The sequence below is a fragment of the Larimichthys crocea genome, chromosome VI, assembly GCF_000972845.2.
Source record: "Larimichthys crocea isolate SSNF chromosome VI, L_crocea_2.0, whole genome shotgun sequence".
In the NCBI taxonomy this organism is placed as follows: Eukaryota; Metazoa; Chordata; class Actinopteri; family Sciaenidae; genus Larimichthys; species Larimichthys crocea.
The window spans coordinates 16,824,721-16,844,584 of record NC_040016.1 but is presented as its reverse complement, the minus strand read 5'-3'; the positions used below and the strand labels follow the sequence as shown (position 1 = coordinate 16,844,584).

Sequence of the window (19,864 nt, the reverse complement as noted above, 5' to 3'; positions counted from 1 at the left end):
AGTTCATGTTTAGAAGCCCCGAGCTGTTTATGCTGCAAGGTTAGAGGGTCAGTGTGGAGAGATTTATGAATGAAAGGACAACAACAACAGCCTGCGAGTTAAAGACGCTGGTGTTAATGTGGAGCTGGGTGTTGATACTCTGATACCACATGCAAATAAATTAGCTTTTGTAAAAGGTTTATAAATTGTAACTAATGGCTTCATTAACCCATGTTTATACATCAGAGGTTGTGAAAATCCCTCTGGCTGGTGTTTATCCTCCTGCATCATTACTTGACTTATCTTTTTAGATCATCAGATGGGCGATGAAGAATGGGCCTTCTTGGAAAATCTTCAGTATCTGGACTAAAATGAAATCATTAACCAATTATCTGAGGAACATTTGGATATTTTTCGAAAAATATATGCTTGTTCACTTCTTTGTCCTGAGTTAGTTGTGAAGATCAGTCTCAAACATGAATCTCATCTGAACATCTGTGTGTTATTTTTCCAATCTTTATGCTAAGCTAAGATAACTGGATAATGTCTCCAACACTAATGTCAGTCCTCCCGTCCATCTCTCAGCAAAAAACAAACAAACAAATGCACTTCCCAAAAAATTTCTTTCTTTTACATTTCTAACTCTAGACGTGTGACATGTCTCATTAAAGTTTTAAAGGATTATTAACATTTCTGACTGCATTATAACCAAATATAAGTAATTAAGTAAACAGACATCTGTATACTCACAATGATTTCAACATTTGTCTTTAAAACAACTTTCCATTGTATTTAAAATGATATAAATGTGATGGCCAAAGGATGCGTGTAGCTGTGATAGATTAAAAGAAGAATTTTAAATCCTAAACTAAGCAAACATTGAACTTGTCGCCGCGGTGTGTGGTAAAATAAGTCAAAATGAGTCAAGTGAATTTATGATCACAATCATTTCTTGATTGACTTGAGATGAAAACTGCATCCTCGCTGCCGGCTGCATCTGGTGGAGGCGTTTTCCAACTATGCAGACCAGAGAAAGAATGTCACAGGCTTTAAATATCCTGTTCGAGTTAATATTTTATTAACATCTTAGTCCCAGGGCCTCTCCCCTTTTACATCCCACTTCCAACTCTGAGATTGTGCACAGAGCAGGACCAGGAAATCTGTAACGCTTCCACTGCACTCTATTTTGTTTAGACCTACTAGCTGCTTGTTAACTCCCCTCCACCTTCTCCTATCCCATATACTTTGGCTGTTTAAAAAAAAAAAGACTTATTTCTGTTCAATATAATGCATGCTCTCATAGGAAATGTCAGTGTTTTTATAACAGCTGATATAAAACACCATTCATCAGAGTGGTTAGGACAGAGAGGAAATTAAGTCTTGATGAAATGACGATGTTTAAATATCCTTAATATGTCGTACAATGTGGAGTGACAAACAGCTCAGCAGCCGAAGGAAGGCAGCATCTTAGTGTATGAGGGGGTTATGGTTAACATGTCCCACTGCTGTCACGGAGCTTATTTATTATGTATGCAATGATCTCTTGAAGAAGAGAACGCCTCCTGCCTCAAACAAAGCGTCGTCATCACTATGCGGATGACGCTGTTTGTGTTTCTCTGCCCAAATACATCACAAAGACAGAAGGCTAGCTGTATATGTGTGTGTGTTTGTGTGTTTAGGGATGCGTCTGTTAAGTTCATTGTGGGTTTAAAGGAAAATCTCCATCAGTTGCAGGGCACTTACTTAAAAATAACTCTCCTCTCTTTCTCTCTCTCTCTCTTATATATATTTATATATATATATATATAATAATATATTATATATATATATATATAATATAATATATATATATATATATATATATATATAGATAATTATATATATATATATATATATATAATATATATATATATATATATATAATATATATATATATATATCAACATACCCAGTTTTGGGTCTTTGTTTTTTCATTCATGATAATAGTGTACTGCTGCATGATGTTACTGAAAGAGCTCAGTCAGAGCAAGAAACACAAGTAAACACATTAACAAATACCAAGGTAAACCATCAAACTGTTGTAAACACTTAACTTATCATACAAGCTGTAGTTGTGCATACCTCAGTTTCCCTGTACTATGAGGGCAACAAGAAGGTTTTGGGTTTGAACCCAGAACCTTCTGGTGTGGAGTTTGCATGTTTTCACCATGTCTGTTTAGGTTTCCTGCGGGTGTTCTGGCTTCCTCCTACAGTCCAAAGACAAGTTAACTGACTGTGAATTGCCCGTATGGTGAGTGGTTGTTTGTCTCTATATGTCAACTATGTGATAAACTGGCAGGGTGTACCCCGCCTCTCGTCCAATGTCAGCTGGGATCGGCTCCAGCCCTCGGCACCCCTCCAAAGAATAAGCAATTATAGATGATGGATGGGTGCCTTCACTTAAAGAGTTACCTCCAACCTTTTTTATTACACATCATCATTTGATTTGATGCAGCTGTAATTGCGATGTAGTGTGAATTTTTTTTCTGTGCTGCCCGAGTCTCAAATAATAAAAGGTCAACGTCTGTATTATCATGTAAGAAACTGGAGCTCGTTGCTATTGATATAATGGGGTCCCTGGGTGGAGCATTCATATCAGGTGCAAGCAACAAGGAGGAGAGATAGTGAAGGAGCTTTAGCAGCTTGCTTTCATTTATTATTCATGTTTGATCAAAGAGAGTGATGCAGTAGAAACCTGAATACAATGGAGGAAATTATGTTATGTCATGTATGTTATACACACAGGAGGGTAAATTTCAAACACTGCATAAAATATGTTGTTCGGTGATTTATAGGGGAAAGGAGAGGAGAGCTGTAAACACAGTGAGAATACCTCTGCTTATCAACAAATTACCATTAACTCATTTGTTTCTATAAGACCCTGACGAAAGTGTGTGAAAATCAGTGGCTTCTTAAACATTTATAGCTGCTCTATTTTCCAACAGCAACCCATGCAGCGACACCACGTCAACAATGGCCGACAATGTTCCACTCGATAAGAAGATACCTAGTGTTCAGGGTTGAATACCTTTCCGTCTGTTCCCGGTGACATATCAGCGACCAGGGCTTTTCAGCACCTTTGAGAGGCATGCCGGGGGATCTAATTCCTGCACATACCAATACATGCAGGCTACACAAGGCAACCAGAAACCTCACGATGATTCAACACAAGGGTTTGGTGCAGAAATATTTTATAAGCCAAGAAGAAATGTCGTTCAAGGAGAGTATATATTAGAAGCAAGGAATTGCATGATGGGTACTGTGTGGGTTTTAGAGCTGCACTCTGGTGATAAGGCATATATTGTTGTGAAATTACAAGGGAGTGCTTTATGAGGAAGACAGATGTTGAATGTTAATTATCTTTATTAGTTTACTGTAGTCATTGTTTAATGAATATTGGATACAAACCTGTCAGTGTCATTAACCTCAAAGACCACTTACCAGGACGGGTTACTCCTGAGCTGTGATAACATTCCTGCATTGAAATTGTTTGCACATTTAATTTTAATCATGGTTTTCTTTGTGCATCTTAGAGCACCAACTAACTTTTGAGTGGTCATTTACCAGAGTAAAAACAAGACTAAGACTCTACATGTTCTCTCTCAAAATGGCTTTGCTAACATGCATTTAGCTACATATTCATCCTGACGGGGACACGGACGTGTGTGTTCATCAAGTAGATGTTAAGTAGTTTCACTGGAAAAGTTCAAACTTTCACCTGCTGGTGGAAGTTCATTTTAAATCCATTTAATATTTGTTGGGATTCAAGTTCATTTAAATGTGTGATAAAAGTGGTGGACAAACAACAGATGGACATTGACTAGAACCACCCTGCTTAGCATGGCTAAAAAGTCACAGTAGACAAACCTTGTACCAACAAATAAATAACAAAATAATGTGAACCAAATCTTGATGATGGCACAACCTAAAACATTCATCGTTCTCATTGTTGTTGTTTTTTGCCACATCCACTGACTTTCAACAAAGAATAAATGGACGAGACACTGGAAAACTGGCGCGTGACCAGTGAATCCTACGCATGAGTGTGAAATATGATAGAGAGCCAAGCAAGAGCACCTGGCAGGCAGGCAGACAGGTTCAGGACTTAACTAGCAATGAGAAAAATGAGCCCCATGGTGCACAAACAGGACTCACTTAAGTTTCTGGCTTGTTAAGTGGCATCTTATGTGAAGGTCCTGTAGAGTTTGCTCTCCTTTCTTTTTTTAGACAAGAGGGATCACGTGTTTTTATACAAAAGCTGAAGTAAAATTATGTGAACAGGGAACGCTGTGAGCATTTGTTTATTTGCGTGACTGACGGAATCAGTTGAAACCGAGTTGTTGGTCGAAACATCTGTCTTGTTTATGGAGTATTTAACTGTAAGTGTCATGCCTTCTGTTAAAACCTCACAGAGATTTGCTCCTTAAGACTCTGCCTTTGGATACTTAATCCAAGAGCAGCGTGAGTGAGTCTAGACGAGCTTCTTTCACCACTGGATAACAAGGTAAATTTAATTTTTTCATTTTAAAACTAAAGCAGTTTTAATAATGCCTTTTTTACTGACTGTTAAAAGGCTGTTTTTAAAAAGATGCTGTTAAATTTAAACAGTAAAACTAATAACAGAAATGCTGAAATCCTCTGCTGTGTATTACATTTCACTGAATATTTCTCACCATCATAATATTTTGTACACTGCAACAGGCCATATGGGAACATGAGGAGGAGGCTCCGTGTAACTCAGGAGGCTTTGGATAAGCTCGGAGCGCCTGCAGCCATGAAACTTCCCTGTCCAACGGTGAGCAATGTTGATGTCAAAATAGTGGGTGGTGTGTGGCATTCATCCTCCCTGTATGGTTGCTGGAATGAAAATTATTCTTCTCCCTGCATGGGATTGTGCTTTGAAGGAATTGACTCTGTGTTATGAATTCATAGCATCTACCCACTGATGCTAAAGGATGTTTTGTGTGTGTGTGTGTGTGTGTGTGTGTGTGTGTGTGTGTGTGTGTGATCAGTGTGAACAGCAGAGGATGTGAAGTGTAAAGAAAGTGTAATTTAATCAGTGAGTTTAAACCACTGAGGATTGCAGTGTTAAATGTTGTGGCTCCAGTCTGATTGGTTGATTGTGAGCACTTGCCTCCTCCCCCCTGCCATGTTGAGTCCAAGGAGTCATTCAAGATTAGCATTTGTCTTTTGATTAGTGAGGCTGGAAACAATCCAGACATTTCAATTAAGTCTGTAGTATTAATCCACACTGTTCGTCTATGAGGGTGATTCTCGGGGCTGATCTCTACGTTGCATAATCTCCTTAGTGGAGTAACAGTCGTCAGAGTCAGCACAGGCGTCTCTATCAACTATAAAATCCTCTGTCCAAACAATGAAGGGAAGAGTGCACTCGCAGAGGGCAGAAACTATTTTTCACAATTATTCATCTATCAAATATTTACTGACAGAGCAGCTGCATCACTCAAAAATGTGTTTTGCTGCTTGTTACTTTATAAGTTAAATGTTTGACCTTCACTTTACACTAGAAAGCTGTTTTAACCTCACCTGATCACTTTCAATCTCAGTTTAAGACGCGTACATTTGAGCAGGACTTTGTGACATCACAACTAGTATAGACGTCGGTTGTGGTCCAGTATGTTACTCACACCAGTGTGATGTGAAAACCTGAAACCTCAAGTGCACATTAGACCCGCGAGTCAGTCTCTAAACACTCCACTTGAGGACTGAGGACAATCTTCAAGCTTTTAAAAACTGGAGTTTGACAAGAAAAACTGCATTGCAGAACTAATCCGAGGTCTTGAGAATGACCTTTTAGTGTAGCGGTGACATACAGAAGTTATGTGCTTGTAACTACGGAGGCGAAGGGGAGGAGAGTGTCGTTTCTGGTAAGGCGTGTTCTTGAAAAAAAATATAAGGCGTAGGTTTGTTCATTGCTGCAAGCAACTACATTGCATGATGGGGAGATTTCCAATCGTCAGTCAATATAATCTGGGATACTTTTTAGAGGAGACGTACATGTAGTACTTATTGTTTTCTATTTTTAAATCTATAGAGGAAGCATCAAAAGACAGAAATGCTGTATAACTTATTTTTTCTTTTTAAAACAATTGCCAAAAGAATATCTTACATTAGTAAGACCTCTCTCAACCTGATCTAGATATCACTTAAACCCACAAGAGATCCCAGACTTGTGATTGAGAAACCCTGATCACTGCCCATGTAACGGCTTTTTGGCTAGACTTCACTGAGAGCCATGAACTCTGAATATGAACCCTGGATCCATATGAACTTTTGGCACTCAGGGGTTTTAGATTAACATGCCACTTAACATTACCCAACACTGTCTATGTATACTATAGCTGTGATGTCCTTGTGTGCTCCTGACCCAACCTTGTATGTTATTTTCAATGAGGGGAACCTCTGCCACAATATATAGGATTACTAGACTGGAATAACCAGCTGCCTTTACTCAGATATAAGATTACCGGGCTGGAATATCGAATCCGAGCTACCTGACATGCACTTTGAAATCCTGTCACCCTTAATGGATAAGCATATGGGCTTTTGAGCTAGAATTACTAAGATCATGTGCACAACATGAGTAGCCCAAAGATTGTGTTACTTTGTCATTTCCAAAGACAAAGAGTGCAGAACATGTACATCCCTCCAAAAACATCTACAAGATCTGGGTCATAAAAAAAAGATCTGCACACTGTACTGATATATCAGTACAGTGTGCAGATCAGCTTTATCTGACATCATCAAATAGGAAGCAGGATAAGTAATGTATAGACAGAAATCCATTAATCACTCAGGATGTTGTGATCTGTGTCTGCACTCTCAGACTGAACCAGAGCAGGCTGCATTTAGGCAACATGTGAGTATTGTATTTGACAGACTCAGGAATATTGTCAAAGGTACCTTTGCCAAAAAATGATGAAAACCTATATGATGAAAAACAGATTCATGAGGAAAATTCGATACAAGCTGTTGTTGTGTTAAAATGGCTTTAATTATTATTTTTATCATAACATTGTATCAAATGACAATGTGAAAACAATGTGTAATGTGAGAGGTGTGTATTTGTAGAGATTATGCAGCTTGCCTCAACTTTACAAAGCTTATAGTGAGTTTCAGCTCATTGTTTAGCTGTTATCCACAACTTTGCTGTTTTGGTTCATTCTCTCTTCTCTCATAGTGTCGTTTTCAGTTGCGGCAAGCACCTGTTTCAAGTGAAAAACCCTATAAGCCAGCCGTCCATGAGCTGCTCAGGACCACAGACAGACACAGATAGTCATTAGCATGTGAGCATATAGTGGAGCATTTAACAGCCAAAGAACTCAGATATTTTACTCAGGAGTTGGTAAAAGAAAGTGAAAATTAGACTCATATTGGTCAAGTGGCCACAAGTGGCCAGAAACACGACTCCACGTGAATGATAATGTTGTTCTGTAACAGCTGGACATGTAAATAACAAGTTTGCTCTTTCAACTTAAAAGCTGATGATACAGTAAGTCGATAGTGTGTTCACAGCTTGTTTCTGCTGTTACAGAGTTTGTTATGGAATGTTTGAGTAAAATTTTAAGGTACTTGAACTTTGCTTACTTTTTGAATTGTACTTTTTAATCATTCACATTTATTGACAAGGAAAGTTTGATGACACATTGACAGATGACAGTGTACACAAAAGTGGCTACATTTCATCAGTAGTCCATGGATAGATGTTAGAGTTAAATTAAAAAAATATATATAGTTATTGAACAAGTTTAAAAGCATACAGAGTAATAAGAGAGGATAATTAAAGCATCATGCATTTTCCTTAAGTCGCATTTTGAATGCTATCAACTTTTACTGGTAATGAAGTATTCTCACAGTGTGTAATGCTACTAAACACTCAGGATACTTTCTTCACTTCAGTGTTAAAGCTGTAAATGTATTTTTCCTGAACAAGTCCTATCTCCATTTCTATTCCTATCAGTCATCAATGTCTCAAAGTGAAAGGGGGTACAGAAGGTGTTTATACCTATGCACAGTCAGTACAGTTCACACACAAGCATGCTGATGGAGAAATTGCTTCGTCAACGCAGTCTGTTAACGGGTAAGGTGACAGTGTCATCAAGGAGAGGGCTTGGACGCAGGCATGGGGGGTGGGGGTTGATGGATCGAGGGCTGCATAGAAGGACATGGGGAGGGATGCTGTTCCTGTGGTACACTGTCAGGACTCCTGAGACAAGTGACACTGCAGTAGCTGCAGTCCATCTCGCCCATTTACCTCCTGCTTCTCACTTTTACTGACATAAATCGTTTTGCCAGGGGAATGGATTGATTATTTACTCTCTCAGTCTGACCCGCCCAGTCTGTGATCGCCCCCTCACTGTCCATCTTCCTGTCTCTTTTTTCCTGTATCAAATTATATTATGAGGTGTTTAAGTGACAGGTCATGCCTCAGCTGACTGCGCTCTCAATGACATGTCCAGGACATTGCAGGATCCCAAGAAAAAGAACCCTGTATATATATATATATAGGGAGCATGTTGAGTCAGCTGAGTGATGTTTGACGTCCCTGTACTCTGTGTTCGTGGGAAAACCTGAATGTATATGTCAGGTACAAACTATATTTACTGATGCACCCATGGGGATGCATAATTTGATTTCTAGAGGTGATGGTGTGCGATGATGTATAGCAAAGCGGCTGTCAAGTCTTAGAACAGTTTTCTATGACCTTGAAGCCATGTGCCTGCAGTGGTGCTGCTCACGCCGCAATGTTACAGGGGACCAGCAAACAGCCAACTCCTGGCTGCAGCAGGATGAGAGTGAGATGAGGGAAACACAATATTCAACCTATGATGCCAAATTGGCCGACCTTCTGAAAAAGTACAAGATTAACTTTGATTAAAGTTTTTGCTCCTTGAGAGAACTTAAAAAAAAAAAAATGAACTTCAGCCTTTTTTTGTCATGTGACTTTAATCTTTTAATTAAGCTTGCCACATTTCATTCAAAGCCACAGAGCTACTTTATTAATCTGACAAACCTTCAATAGCTGCTACACACAGATGTGCAGAGTTGGCTGGGACAGCACAGTGAAAAAATACCAACACATCGGCAAGATTTTCTTGGAAAATTACTGTTTTTACTTTCTCTCAAGCCCATGAAGCATCTTACAAATCTATACCTGAACGTCTCTAGGGGGAATGTCTGATTTAGTGTCCTGTCTAAATTTTGTTTTTCCAAAGAAGAATTGGCATATGTCTCACAAGGACGGAGACACAGGGCTGTTTGTACAGGACAGAAAAGTTGGATGGAGATTTATGGCAAATGTTTGTTAATAAAATTTCATTGGAATGTCGACATCAGATGAAATAACACTTCACATCAGCATGTGTTACTAAGAATGTAAACATGAGAGAGCTGAAGCCCCTGGGCAGATGTGCCGCTGCAGGTATTGAAATCTATGACAAGCACTGTAACAGGGGAAGAATAGAGTATAATCCCCAAGGTGAGGGTGGAATGGATGATCCTGCATGTGGATGCTTACTCTGCAGGAAAGCGGGGGAAAGAGTGGGTCCCACTCTCCCTTCGCCACATCAAGCAGCGATTGGCTCCTGCAGAGTGAATCTCCTATCAGGGAGCTACCTAAACCATCCTCACTTTATCTCACTGTGACGGAGGAGGGAGCAGGGAGGAGGGAGAACAAAGCCAGGTGACCCCCACATTCAAAAAAAATACAGTGAGTTGCCTGCATGTGTTTGTGTTTGCCTGTGTTTGTGTGTGTGTGCGTGCATGTTTAAATTTGTGAGTGTGTGGTACCTCTGGCGTCTCTGGTTTCGTATAGGGTATTAAATTACCCAATGGGAGCTTTAATAGAGCTAGACACACTCTTGATTGTGAGTCTGGATGAGGGAGAGATTGAAGGGAGGAAGGGGGACCATAGCAGAGCTGCCAAGCAGAGTAGAAAGGGCACAACAACTTCTGCAGACTCGGGGACACGGGTAAGTGTTGCGGACAGCTGCACACAGCTGGTTTTAACTCCTACACTTAATTAGACATGTATTTGCATGTATTTGTGGGTGGCTGGGTGGGTGGATGGATGTCAGTGAATCTGTTTTCTCTTTTAATGTTCACTAAGTGTGAGATAAGGTTAGGTTAGTTTAATGGGAAGATTTTAGCAATGTAGTTTCAACTTTTAACTTTAACTTCTACAGACAAACCTGTCTAAGATATAAGGACATAGATCTAATAGCACTTTTCTTTTATTTGTTATTCTTCGACTGCCCTTTCTCTCGGATACAGTAACACCTTATTGCTGATAAGGCACAATCAATATATTTATTTTTTGCATAGGCCCTATCATGATATCCTTACATAAGATGAGTCAATCCTATATCCTGGACTATTACGTTGTCTTCTACAATGCAAGTGGAAATAGAACCAGATGAGTGTCTCTGAGTACGCAGGGCCCTCGGTGTCAAGTGGACACAGAGGTTGGAGCTTAAAAGCATGTGTCAGGATTTGGTTACCTGTTCAAACCAGACAAATGTAATGATAAACAGCTACTTAAGAGGTAAAGTAAATGTGATGCTGATAGACTACCCCAAAACAGGTAGTTGTTTTCAGTAAACTGATAAACATTGAAATACTGAATGGAATAAATGCCTTTCTGATGAGCCCCTGCTTTCAGTCAGAAGTTGAAGGCTCAGATATTTTTCAATGAGGAAATTAAACATGTTCGGTTTTGAAGCACATGATCAGCAATAATACTATCCATACCCTGTGTAAGCACTTTCACAGCTGAACTTGCACAGCTTGTGTTTTCGTTTAGGTCATGGGAATGAATTGGGGGGGAAAAATAACTGTACAAGCACAGTATCAGATGGCAGCTTCTCTGCTGATGTGAACAGGAGCTGACAGAAAAATCTCTTTGCCAACAAAATTGTATTGCACTATTTAACAAAATATAACACAACTTAGCTTTTTTTGACCCCCCGCCCTCCTCTTTTTCAGATTACACAGAGGACTGAATTCAAACGTATCGTACAACTGCCTGAATGATAGTCAGGAGGAGGGAGGCCCTGCCAGGATCTTCAGCGTGGCACTGGTTTTGGTGTCCCCTCTGTCTCCTGCACTCAAACCAGGGTGATAGACAGAGCCGTGGCTGCACGAGGGATGGAGGTGCCTCTTGTTAATTTTGAGAACATGGATGATGTTGGCATTAACCTAGGAGACCCGAATGACTCCGGGTACCCGACCTCACCCACCTCAGAGGGGCCCGAACAGAATCTTCTAACCCGCCGCTTGACTTCACCCCACCAGTCGCCACATAGAGGACGACGCAGTCAGTCAGGTCAAGAAGGGTTGTCCCCGTCCTCTCCTCTGACAATGACCACTAAAGCAAACTCCAGCAGTGGCAGCATGATGTCTAATCTGAAGCTCCTGATCAACAGTGAGTCTCCCACTGACAGTGTCTTCAGCAAGATGGCAAAGGATTGCTTTGATAATGAAGATTTGTTTGAAAAGCACTGCGTGGAAGAAAAAGATGAGAAAGTAATCATCAATATTTCAGGTATGACGTACGAGACGCAGCTCAGCACCCTGAATAAGTTTCCAGAGACGCTGCTTGGTAACCCCATGAAGAGGATAAACTACTTTGACCCAATGAGAAACGAGTACTTTTTTGACCGAAACCGCCCGTCTTTCGATGGTGTTCTGTACTACTATCAGTCAGGGGGGAGAATCCGCAGACCAGCCAATGTTCCCTTAGATGTTTTTGCTAATGAAATCGTTTTCTATGAGTTGGGTCATGAAGCAATGGAGCAGTTCCGTGAAGATGAAGGGTTTATTAAAGAGCCAGAGCTCCTTTTGCCCACCAACGAACTCCAACGACAATTCTGGCTTCTGTTTGAATACCCAGAAAGCTCCAGTGCAGCCAAATCTGTAGCTCTGGTTTCAGTGTTAGTCATCGTCATTTCCATCTTCATCTTTTGCCTAGAGACTCTGCCAGAGTTCAGGGAAGACAATGACTTTATCCCGACTTTGGCCCAAATCTTCAATGGGACTCGACACAGTTCTGCTCCTCGTCCCGCCATTAAAGACGTGATGGCATATTTCACAGACCCCTTTTTCATTGTGGAGACAATTTGCATAATTTGGTTCTGCTTTGAAGTCGGTGTCCGTTTTGTGGTGTGCCCCAGCAAAAGTGACTTCTTCAATAACATCATGAATATCATTGACATTGTCTCGATAATTCCCTACTTTGTAACCCTGGTAACAGAGCTGGCTACGACGCATGATGATGATGAGATGAACTCTGGTCAGAACATGTCCTTGGCAATCCTAAGAATCATCCGTCTAGTGAGAGTTTTCAGAATTTTTAAACTCTCCCGGCACTCAAAAGGGCTTCAGATCTTGGGGCAGACATTAAAAGCCAGTATGAGGGAACTTGGGCTGCTCATCTTCTTCCTTTTTATAGGAGTCATCCTTTTCTCAAGTGCCATCTACTTTGCAGAAGTGGATGAACCTCAGACACAGTTTATTAGCATCCCTGATGGTTTCTGGTGGGCTGTGGTGACAATGACCACCGTGGGATACGGAGACATGTGCCCCATCACAATGGGAGGCAAAATGGTCGGCACCCTCTGTGCCATTGCTGGTGTCCTGACCATTGCCTTGCCCGTCCCTGTCATCGTCTCCAACTTTAACTATTTTTACCACCGTGAAACTGAGCAGGAGGAGAAACTCATAATGGATGCAGCGGCAGAGGCTGCTCAGAAAATATCAGCTGCAAACAAGTATGGAAGCACACCTTCACTAAACAAAAGTAACGGCACCTGGCAGAATGAGAAAAATGGCATGCACTGATATAGTATTTATTTATATTGAGGGCATGAAAAACACATGGACAAAACCAAACATAAATGCATATATATATCATACATACATATCTTTCTCACTATTTTGTACTCCAAACATGGCAGCATTTGTGCATATTGTTACAGTATTATCAGGCACTGTGTGGTGAGACAGTGATGAGAGTCTGTCTGCTTGTGGATGTGTCAAAGTGCAATTAACACAACTGAGCAACTCCTATGTCAGTTAATCTTGATGAGAAGAACTGAAAGGTAAAATGATTATCTCCCATCCAGTGCAAGTTAAAGTAAATTGCGTAAGGGCTTATTTGTACTATAGACATTTCACCTTGTAGATTGTAGTGGCAGCACAAGTGAAAGGCAGAGTAAGTTGTAAATTTGACAACAAAAAAAAAAGGTCTTTGAGGTCTGTATAACAGAATCCCACAAAATAAATCTAAAACTGATTTGATAATTGTAGCATTTAAACTGGAAGTATATTCAAAGCTCTTATTACATACCAGTTCAATATTAACCCACACTTCATCATATTCAGCGAATCTTAGATAGAACTTGGCATCATTTTCAAGGTCAGGCTGAACGTGTCCAGTGTAAGGCAAGAGGACATCAGCGCACACATTGTCTTATCAGCAAATCTATAGCTGTGAATTCTCAGTCAGCAGCACTTCTTCATATGACACAGCGTAACAATATCTGTGATAAATAGCTGGCAGGTTTAGCACGTCTGCGATTTAGTCTTGTAGATAGGCTGTATGATATAAATCAAACCATGAAACTGCTCAGCATTCACTCTATCGTAGCAGTCGCATGCAGCAGTTCCAGCATTTTTAACGGCATATTTTGCACGAGATCATGCAGATTTAGCTGTATATGCAGTCTCCTTCTAACAGGTTATTATAATGTGAATTTAGCCTAGAAAAAAAAACATATCAATTCATTGCACTGAATGTTTTGTTTTGTTTTCCTCACATATCTCTTAAGAACTTTTGGAGCTTTTCACCATCAGCTGTTGGCAGGGAAAACATATTACGAGATATATATTTGTGTTCAGAAAGAGCCAGGGGCAAAGAGGAAAAGACAACTTTGCACTCTTGTATTTGAACACTTCTCCATTTTACCATTGTGCTCTCATTTGTACTGCATAGCATAGTGTGCCGAAATAAGGTTTCACACGTAGTATCAGTAACTGAACGTTTGACATATTTATTATTGTGTAGCTAAAATATATTGTAGTATTTCAATCATATAGTGAGGATCATTATATTTCATGTGATAGCGAAAGCCAATAAACTTCAACTGGATATTTCATCTTGTCGCATCAGGAAAACGTGAATTGGTACTATATATGTATATGCATGCCACATTCCGGTCTTGAAAATGTACTGTATGTGAGTTTATTATATATAGAAATACAGCTTGTATAAAAATCGCAATGGATATAATTGTAACACAATCAATGCCTTTCTAATAATCCTACAATATGCAATAATGATGACGTGTGGGTGGAGATATGTTGTATTTTCCACCCATGGAAAGAGCAATACATGTAATTAATTCAAATTAAATGCAATAAGGTGACATCATTAGTCACATTGGTACTCAGCACTTTACTATGTTATGAAGCACTTAATATTTGAGGACTGTTACTGTATATGTGTCAACATTGTACAGTATACAATGTTATAAATTGCTATGTTTTATTATCCTGTAAAGAGTGCCTTTCATTAAACATGTAACCTAAACTGTGCAAAGTTTCCCTCTGATACTTGTGACGTCAAGAAAAGTTTTTAAACTTTTGTTGAACAAAAATAGTGATGAATGGAGGTGTAAGTGTCAGCGTATGGCTTCGGGACTGTATAGTCATTATCACCTCATGTTAGCTGTTTTTAACACCTGCTCACTGCTGGTTTTCTGCACTGATATCATAATGGCATCCCTCTCTGTCTCTCTAGTGCTCTCTATCAAAAAAAAAATCTCCCAAGTGTGTCCTGTCACAGAATGTGTCACATCACAAAAGTGGGGAAAAGGAGCTGACTTAGTTATTCATATATATAGGGTGTCGTGGTGTAGATGGCAGACTGGACGTTTCTCGCTGTGTGTTCTAGATGACAAGCCTCTTATCTAATTGAGAAACGAGTAGGATACAGCCCAGCTAAAAACAGAAATGTAACTTGTTTTTTTTCTTTTTTTGTCATTGTTCAGGATATCAATCAAAAGAGAAAAGAAAAGTCGAACTGACACATAATTAGTGTTTTCTTTCTTTTGGCACAATTCCTCACTAGATGGAGAAATCCAAGTGCTGTGAGCTTGACAATAGCTTTGACTGGTATAGTGTCAAAAGCACCAAATTAAATATGCAGACCAAATGAATCATTTATAAGATTATCTATCTTGGCCTCCAAGGCTAGGAGCTGGCTGTTTCCCTTGATGCTTTACAGTCATGTCATCGGACAATATGTTAAAGCAATATATAATTAGGATCTATGCAAATATTGCAAATATATGCTTATGATTGATGATTTTTTTTGATTTTCCGAGCCTCCTCAGTAAGATGAAGCTGCTGTCATTGACTTTTGTTTTAGTCTGTTTCGAGGCCTGTTAGTTAATGATCTGGTCAGCTTGCTGCCCTGCTGATCACTGATTGTTCAGACGAATCCTGATAGCGTTTTGGCAGTCAGTAGACAGGTGGCTCTGTCAAGGTCAAAGCCAATGTGAGGCTGTCATTCATAATTCATTGGGTGTTCCGAAAAGCGATCACGTCCATTCTGGATTTTGATATAATTCATTCAAAGAAAAGCAGATGGTCCAATCACGGTGACACAGCAGGCTGTCCTGCAACCCTTAATGGATCTAAAAATAATTTCAAGTCATCAACATGCTGTGTCCCACTCCTTTAAGGGAACAATGCACGAGTCTCACACGAAAGCTCAGGCAGTGAGTCTCATATTAATAGATTGGGTTACTGATTTGTCAGCGGACACGTTATAAGCCAATTTCAGACCTGCACAGACAGCAGCCTGTGTACTGTAGTTCACGCCCTCCAGAGGGCAAAGTCACTTGGTCCCGGGCAGCTTGTGTTTGTATTAGATCCTTCTAAAGTCTCCTGTTTCTTCCAGTGACGGCAACTCTCCTGGATGCAGGACAAAGCTCATGGTGGCATCAGGCTGGATCACCACTGCAATGACCTTGCCATTACGCTTTTGGTCAAAGTGCGAACACAGTGCTGCTTTGGAGCATAGCAGGTGTAATATTGAGTGGCAAAGCAATCCTCATGGGTTTAATATTGATCAACATTCCCCTGTGCTCACCTACAGTATTACTTGAGCCATTGATTCTGTGCCCTGACTTTGCTGACCAAGATCATTCAGACATGGGTTTTGCATTACTTTCATTGCTTCTTTACTGACTGCAGGGCTAATGTTATTAACTAGATAAGCAAAATAAAAAACTTCACCAAAAGAAGGACGGTGCATTATGATAAATTAGCCGCATATTTTGGGCAGGAGATAAACTAAAGCTTGCGAGGTGCTCCATCTGCTCTTCTCAGCAATGGAGAGGATGAAGGACAGACACCTGTTTCACCCTGCTTCTCACTGGGGATGATGGAGGATCACACATTCTGTCACAGTGTGATAAAACAATCAGGAGGAGCATGTTTGGGAAATCGTCCTGTTTATTATTTTTAGTTTCATTTGCTACACCCATGCTGGAAATCTCTGATGTAATCAAGGTGTCACCCCCATCCTGGCATTTATTGTTGATCCATGATAACACATGAATCAACTTGAATATATCTTTCAAAATAACCAAGATAACATTGTAATAGCGAAATTGTTTCTGTTACTGGATAATGCTGGATAATTTCCAAAGTGTCCTGTTGTATCTTCTGTTATGAAACTGAAATCTTAAGATTGAAAAAATCCAAGAAAAGACGAAAAAACAACAATTAATTGATCCAACTATCAACTATCTCATAAAGATTTTTAAGGTCCTTGGGGCTATTTAGTTACTCATAGCACTTTGTTAAGGATAGGAAAAGATGGTCATCTGGTGTAATCTGCAAAAGGTCAGCAGTGACTTGAGACAAGGTATTTATTACCTTTTAACCAAAACCTTGATCTTTCCGAAACCTTAACCAAAGTACTTTTGTTGCCTAAAACCGAAGAGACGGGTGTCATAGTCCTGCACACGTTGTCAAAAAAACTAAAGTAAACTCTTTGAGTTTACCACACATAACGCTATTCTGCTGTAAATACTCTTTATTCCACGACTGAAAATAGTCCCCAACTAATTGTTTGATAAAAACCAGTGTCCAGCTGTTTCCAGAAAATTATTTTGCCTTTTTAAAAAATGTATCCACATACTGTAAGTAAACTTGATTTAAAGAGGGTTACATCCACAGGAATGAATGGGCTTGAGGCCAGCAAAGTATTGAGAAACAGACTAATGTTATTGTTGGTTTTGGTCTTTTCATGAGCTCTATTGACAATAACCATAATATAAACGTCAGAGTTGCATGCTCTGTGTTTGCATATCTGAAATGACCCAACATTTCAGGTTTCGGTGTTAATGTCTGCGTTTATGGCTGTTTCAGATGTTACTCATTAGCAGATTCTCTCTTTTAGTCATATAAAAATAAATTCCTGTGATCCTGATTGAGAGTTTGTGGCAGAAGGACTACCTGAAAACTTTTCAATTATTCAAATGACATTTTGGTCTACTTTAATAATTCATAATGGATAAAAGGAGTGTATGTGATGACCGGCTCGCAATATATCAAATACGCCATTATAATTAATCTCATAGTAAATCAATGAAGCATTTAAGGTATATTGTATGTATGGGTAATTTCCATTTGTGTATGCCATTGTATTCCCCAGTATCCGTGTGAATATGCTTTGTTCGCTCAGTTCTGCACTGCCAGGATTTTCCCATCTATCATTGTAAGATTGGAGAGTTGAGTCCCATGACAGAGAGGGCAAGTAATGATTCAAAGAGATAAAGATTTATGACAGGTAACCGCATGTTGACTGCTCCGCTGCAGTGCGTCAGCCCTGGAGGTCAATGGCCAGACTTGTGTGGGACGAAACGTGAGTCTCACATTTGTCCTGCTTAATGCCCATGAAAAATGAAGAAGGTGACCTGAAGTATCACCCAGGGATCAGACAGTAGACGAGGTATTGCCTTCTAATGACCAAGGGCTGTTTTCCACATCTGGGGCAGCCAAAAATGTTTAGAGACTGATTAAAGAGGCAATATAATCATCCAGCTGTACCGCATTACAAAGATGAATCTGGATAATTGTTATAATGTAGAACAACTAAGGTTTCAGACTAATGTGCATAAACCAAAGGCAAAGCTTCCAGAATAAAAAAAGATGAATTCATTTAGACTTGATTATTTAGCAGTGAACTGAGTTGTTATTGTATTTGTAAAAGATCATTTACTTAATTAAAAGTAGTAATACTGAAGTATAAAAAATCTAATTAAGTCCTGCATTAGGTAAAACTACATAAATGTGATGAGAAAAATGCACTTCAAGTATCACAAGTAGTATTCATACACAAAAACAGCCCTTGTACTTGTTATACTATATTATTATTACTGATGTGTAAGTAGCAGTTTATGTTTTGTTACACATGGAGTTAAATTTAACTATTACAGACTATTGGCTAGTTTGAACTATAAGAATGTCATCATATTTTATACATTTGTCATATGTTTTGATGTGTAAAATCTGTAAAATAATTGTAAAAATTGTGTCAAATAAATGTGTTTGAGTAAAAAAACAAAACACTGTAGTGTAGCATGAAATGGAAATACTGAAGTACCAAGTACTTAAGTAGTTCAAGTAGTTCAAGTACCTTGTATTTGTATTTGTTACAGTCCACTGCTGCATAGCAACACAAGGGAAAGGTTTGTTTTGAAACAGCAGGCACAGAGGTTCACAGATTTTAGTGCGACACCTTGTGGCTTCACTGTAGTACTGCACCAAAACAAACATGGAACATTTTCACTCATTTGTTTGCTTTTGTGTAAAGTTGCCTTTGAAATTGGATTAAATAGCAGTGAATAAATGTCATTTATATTCATGATGAATGAATTCCCACTACAACATAAGCAGGAAAAAGTCAAGTAAGTCCGATTTTCCCTGATGATATAACAAAGAATCATTGATATATTTAAAAAATATGTAGGTTGGTTGGGGTCGCAAGGTCACTGGAGGCTGGTGATCAAATTACAGTGTGCTTTAGTCTTGTCAGACAATGCCAGACAGTCAAAAAGGAACTGCTCTGTAAAATCTAAAACCAGTTGCACCACAAACTAGGCAGCTACCAACTTGCTTTCGGTTACTGTACATGTACTGTAAATGATCATATTTCCAGTAAACAAGCCAGATAAGAGGATTACTCTCAAATGTAATAAAATGGAAATAAGTAAACATGGAGTCATGCTTTCCTTGTATGAACTTGATTTTATTCTTATTGTGGTCTCTTCCTGGAAAATGCCAATGCCGGCTCATGCACGTCTGCAAACTGGAGGCGTTAGTAGTGGTTACAAAACTGTATGTAACTGGTGAAGTCATGATAACTTAGTCAGCTCAGTGGCACCTTGCTCATGGTAAATGATTAACAAGATTACAAGGGTGAAAGGGGTGATTAATTGATAGTGGTCATAGGTGAAAACTGCAATACAACCATAAAACATTTAAAGACTTTCTTTAAAAAAAATAAACTACTGATTGAAGGATATCTGTGGAATAAGCTACAATCCATTCATATTATTACTAATATCACCATTTCTCCTCTACTATCCCAGCTCCTCAAATGACTGACTTTTTTGCTTTCTTTGTTTCATAGCTTAGTTAACTGAATATCTTTGTGTTTTGGACTGAACAAAATAACACATGTGAGGATGCCTCACTGGGCTTTGGAAACTTTTGATGCTCATTTTCTGTCAGTTTCTAGACTAAACAGTAA

General features: G+C 39.3%; 1 protein-coding gene across 1 annotated transcript; it reads left to right on the top strand.

The window, feature by feature from the left end:
* Window positions 1-9,827: 9,827 nt before the first annotated feature.
* Window positions 9,828-14,501, top strand: LOC104918378 (potassium voltage-gated channel subfamily A member 10). The gene is made up of 2 exons (XM_010730107.3): window positions 9,828-10,010; window positions 11,023-14,501. The coding sequence occupies exon 2, from the start codon at window positions 11,185-11,187 to the stop codon at window positions 12,874-12,876; it is 1,692 nt and encodes a 563-aa protein (XP_010728409.2). The 5' UTR covers window positions 9,828-10,010; window positions 11,023-11,184; the 3' UTR covers window positions 12,877-14,501.
* The last annotated feature ends 5,363 nt before the right edge of the window (window positions 14,502-19,864 follow it).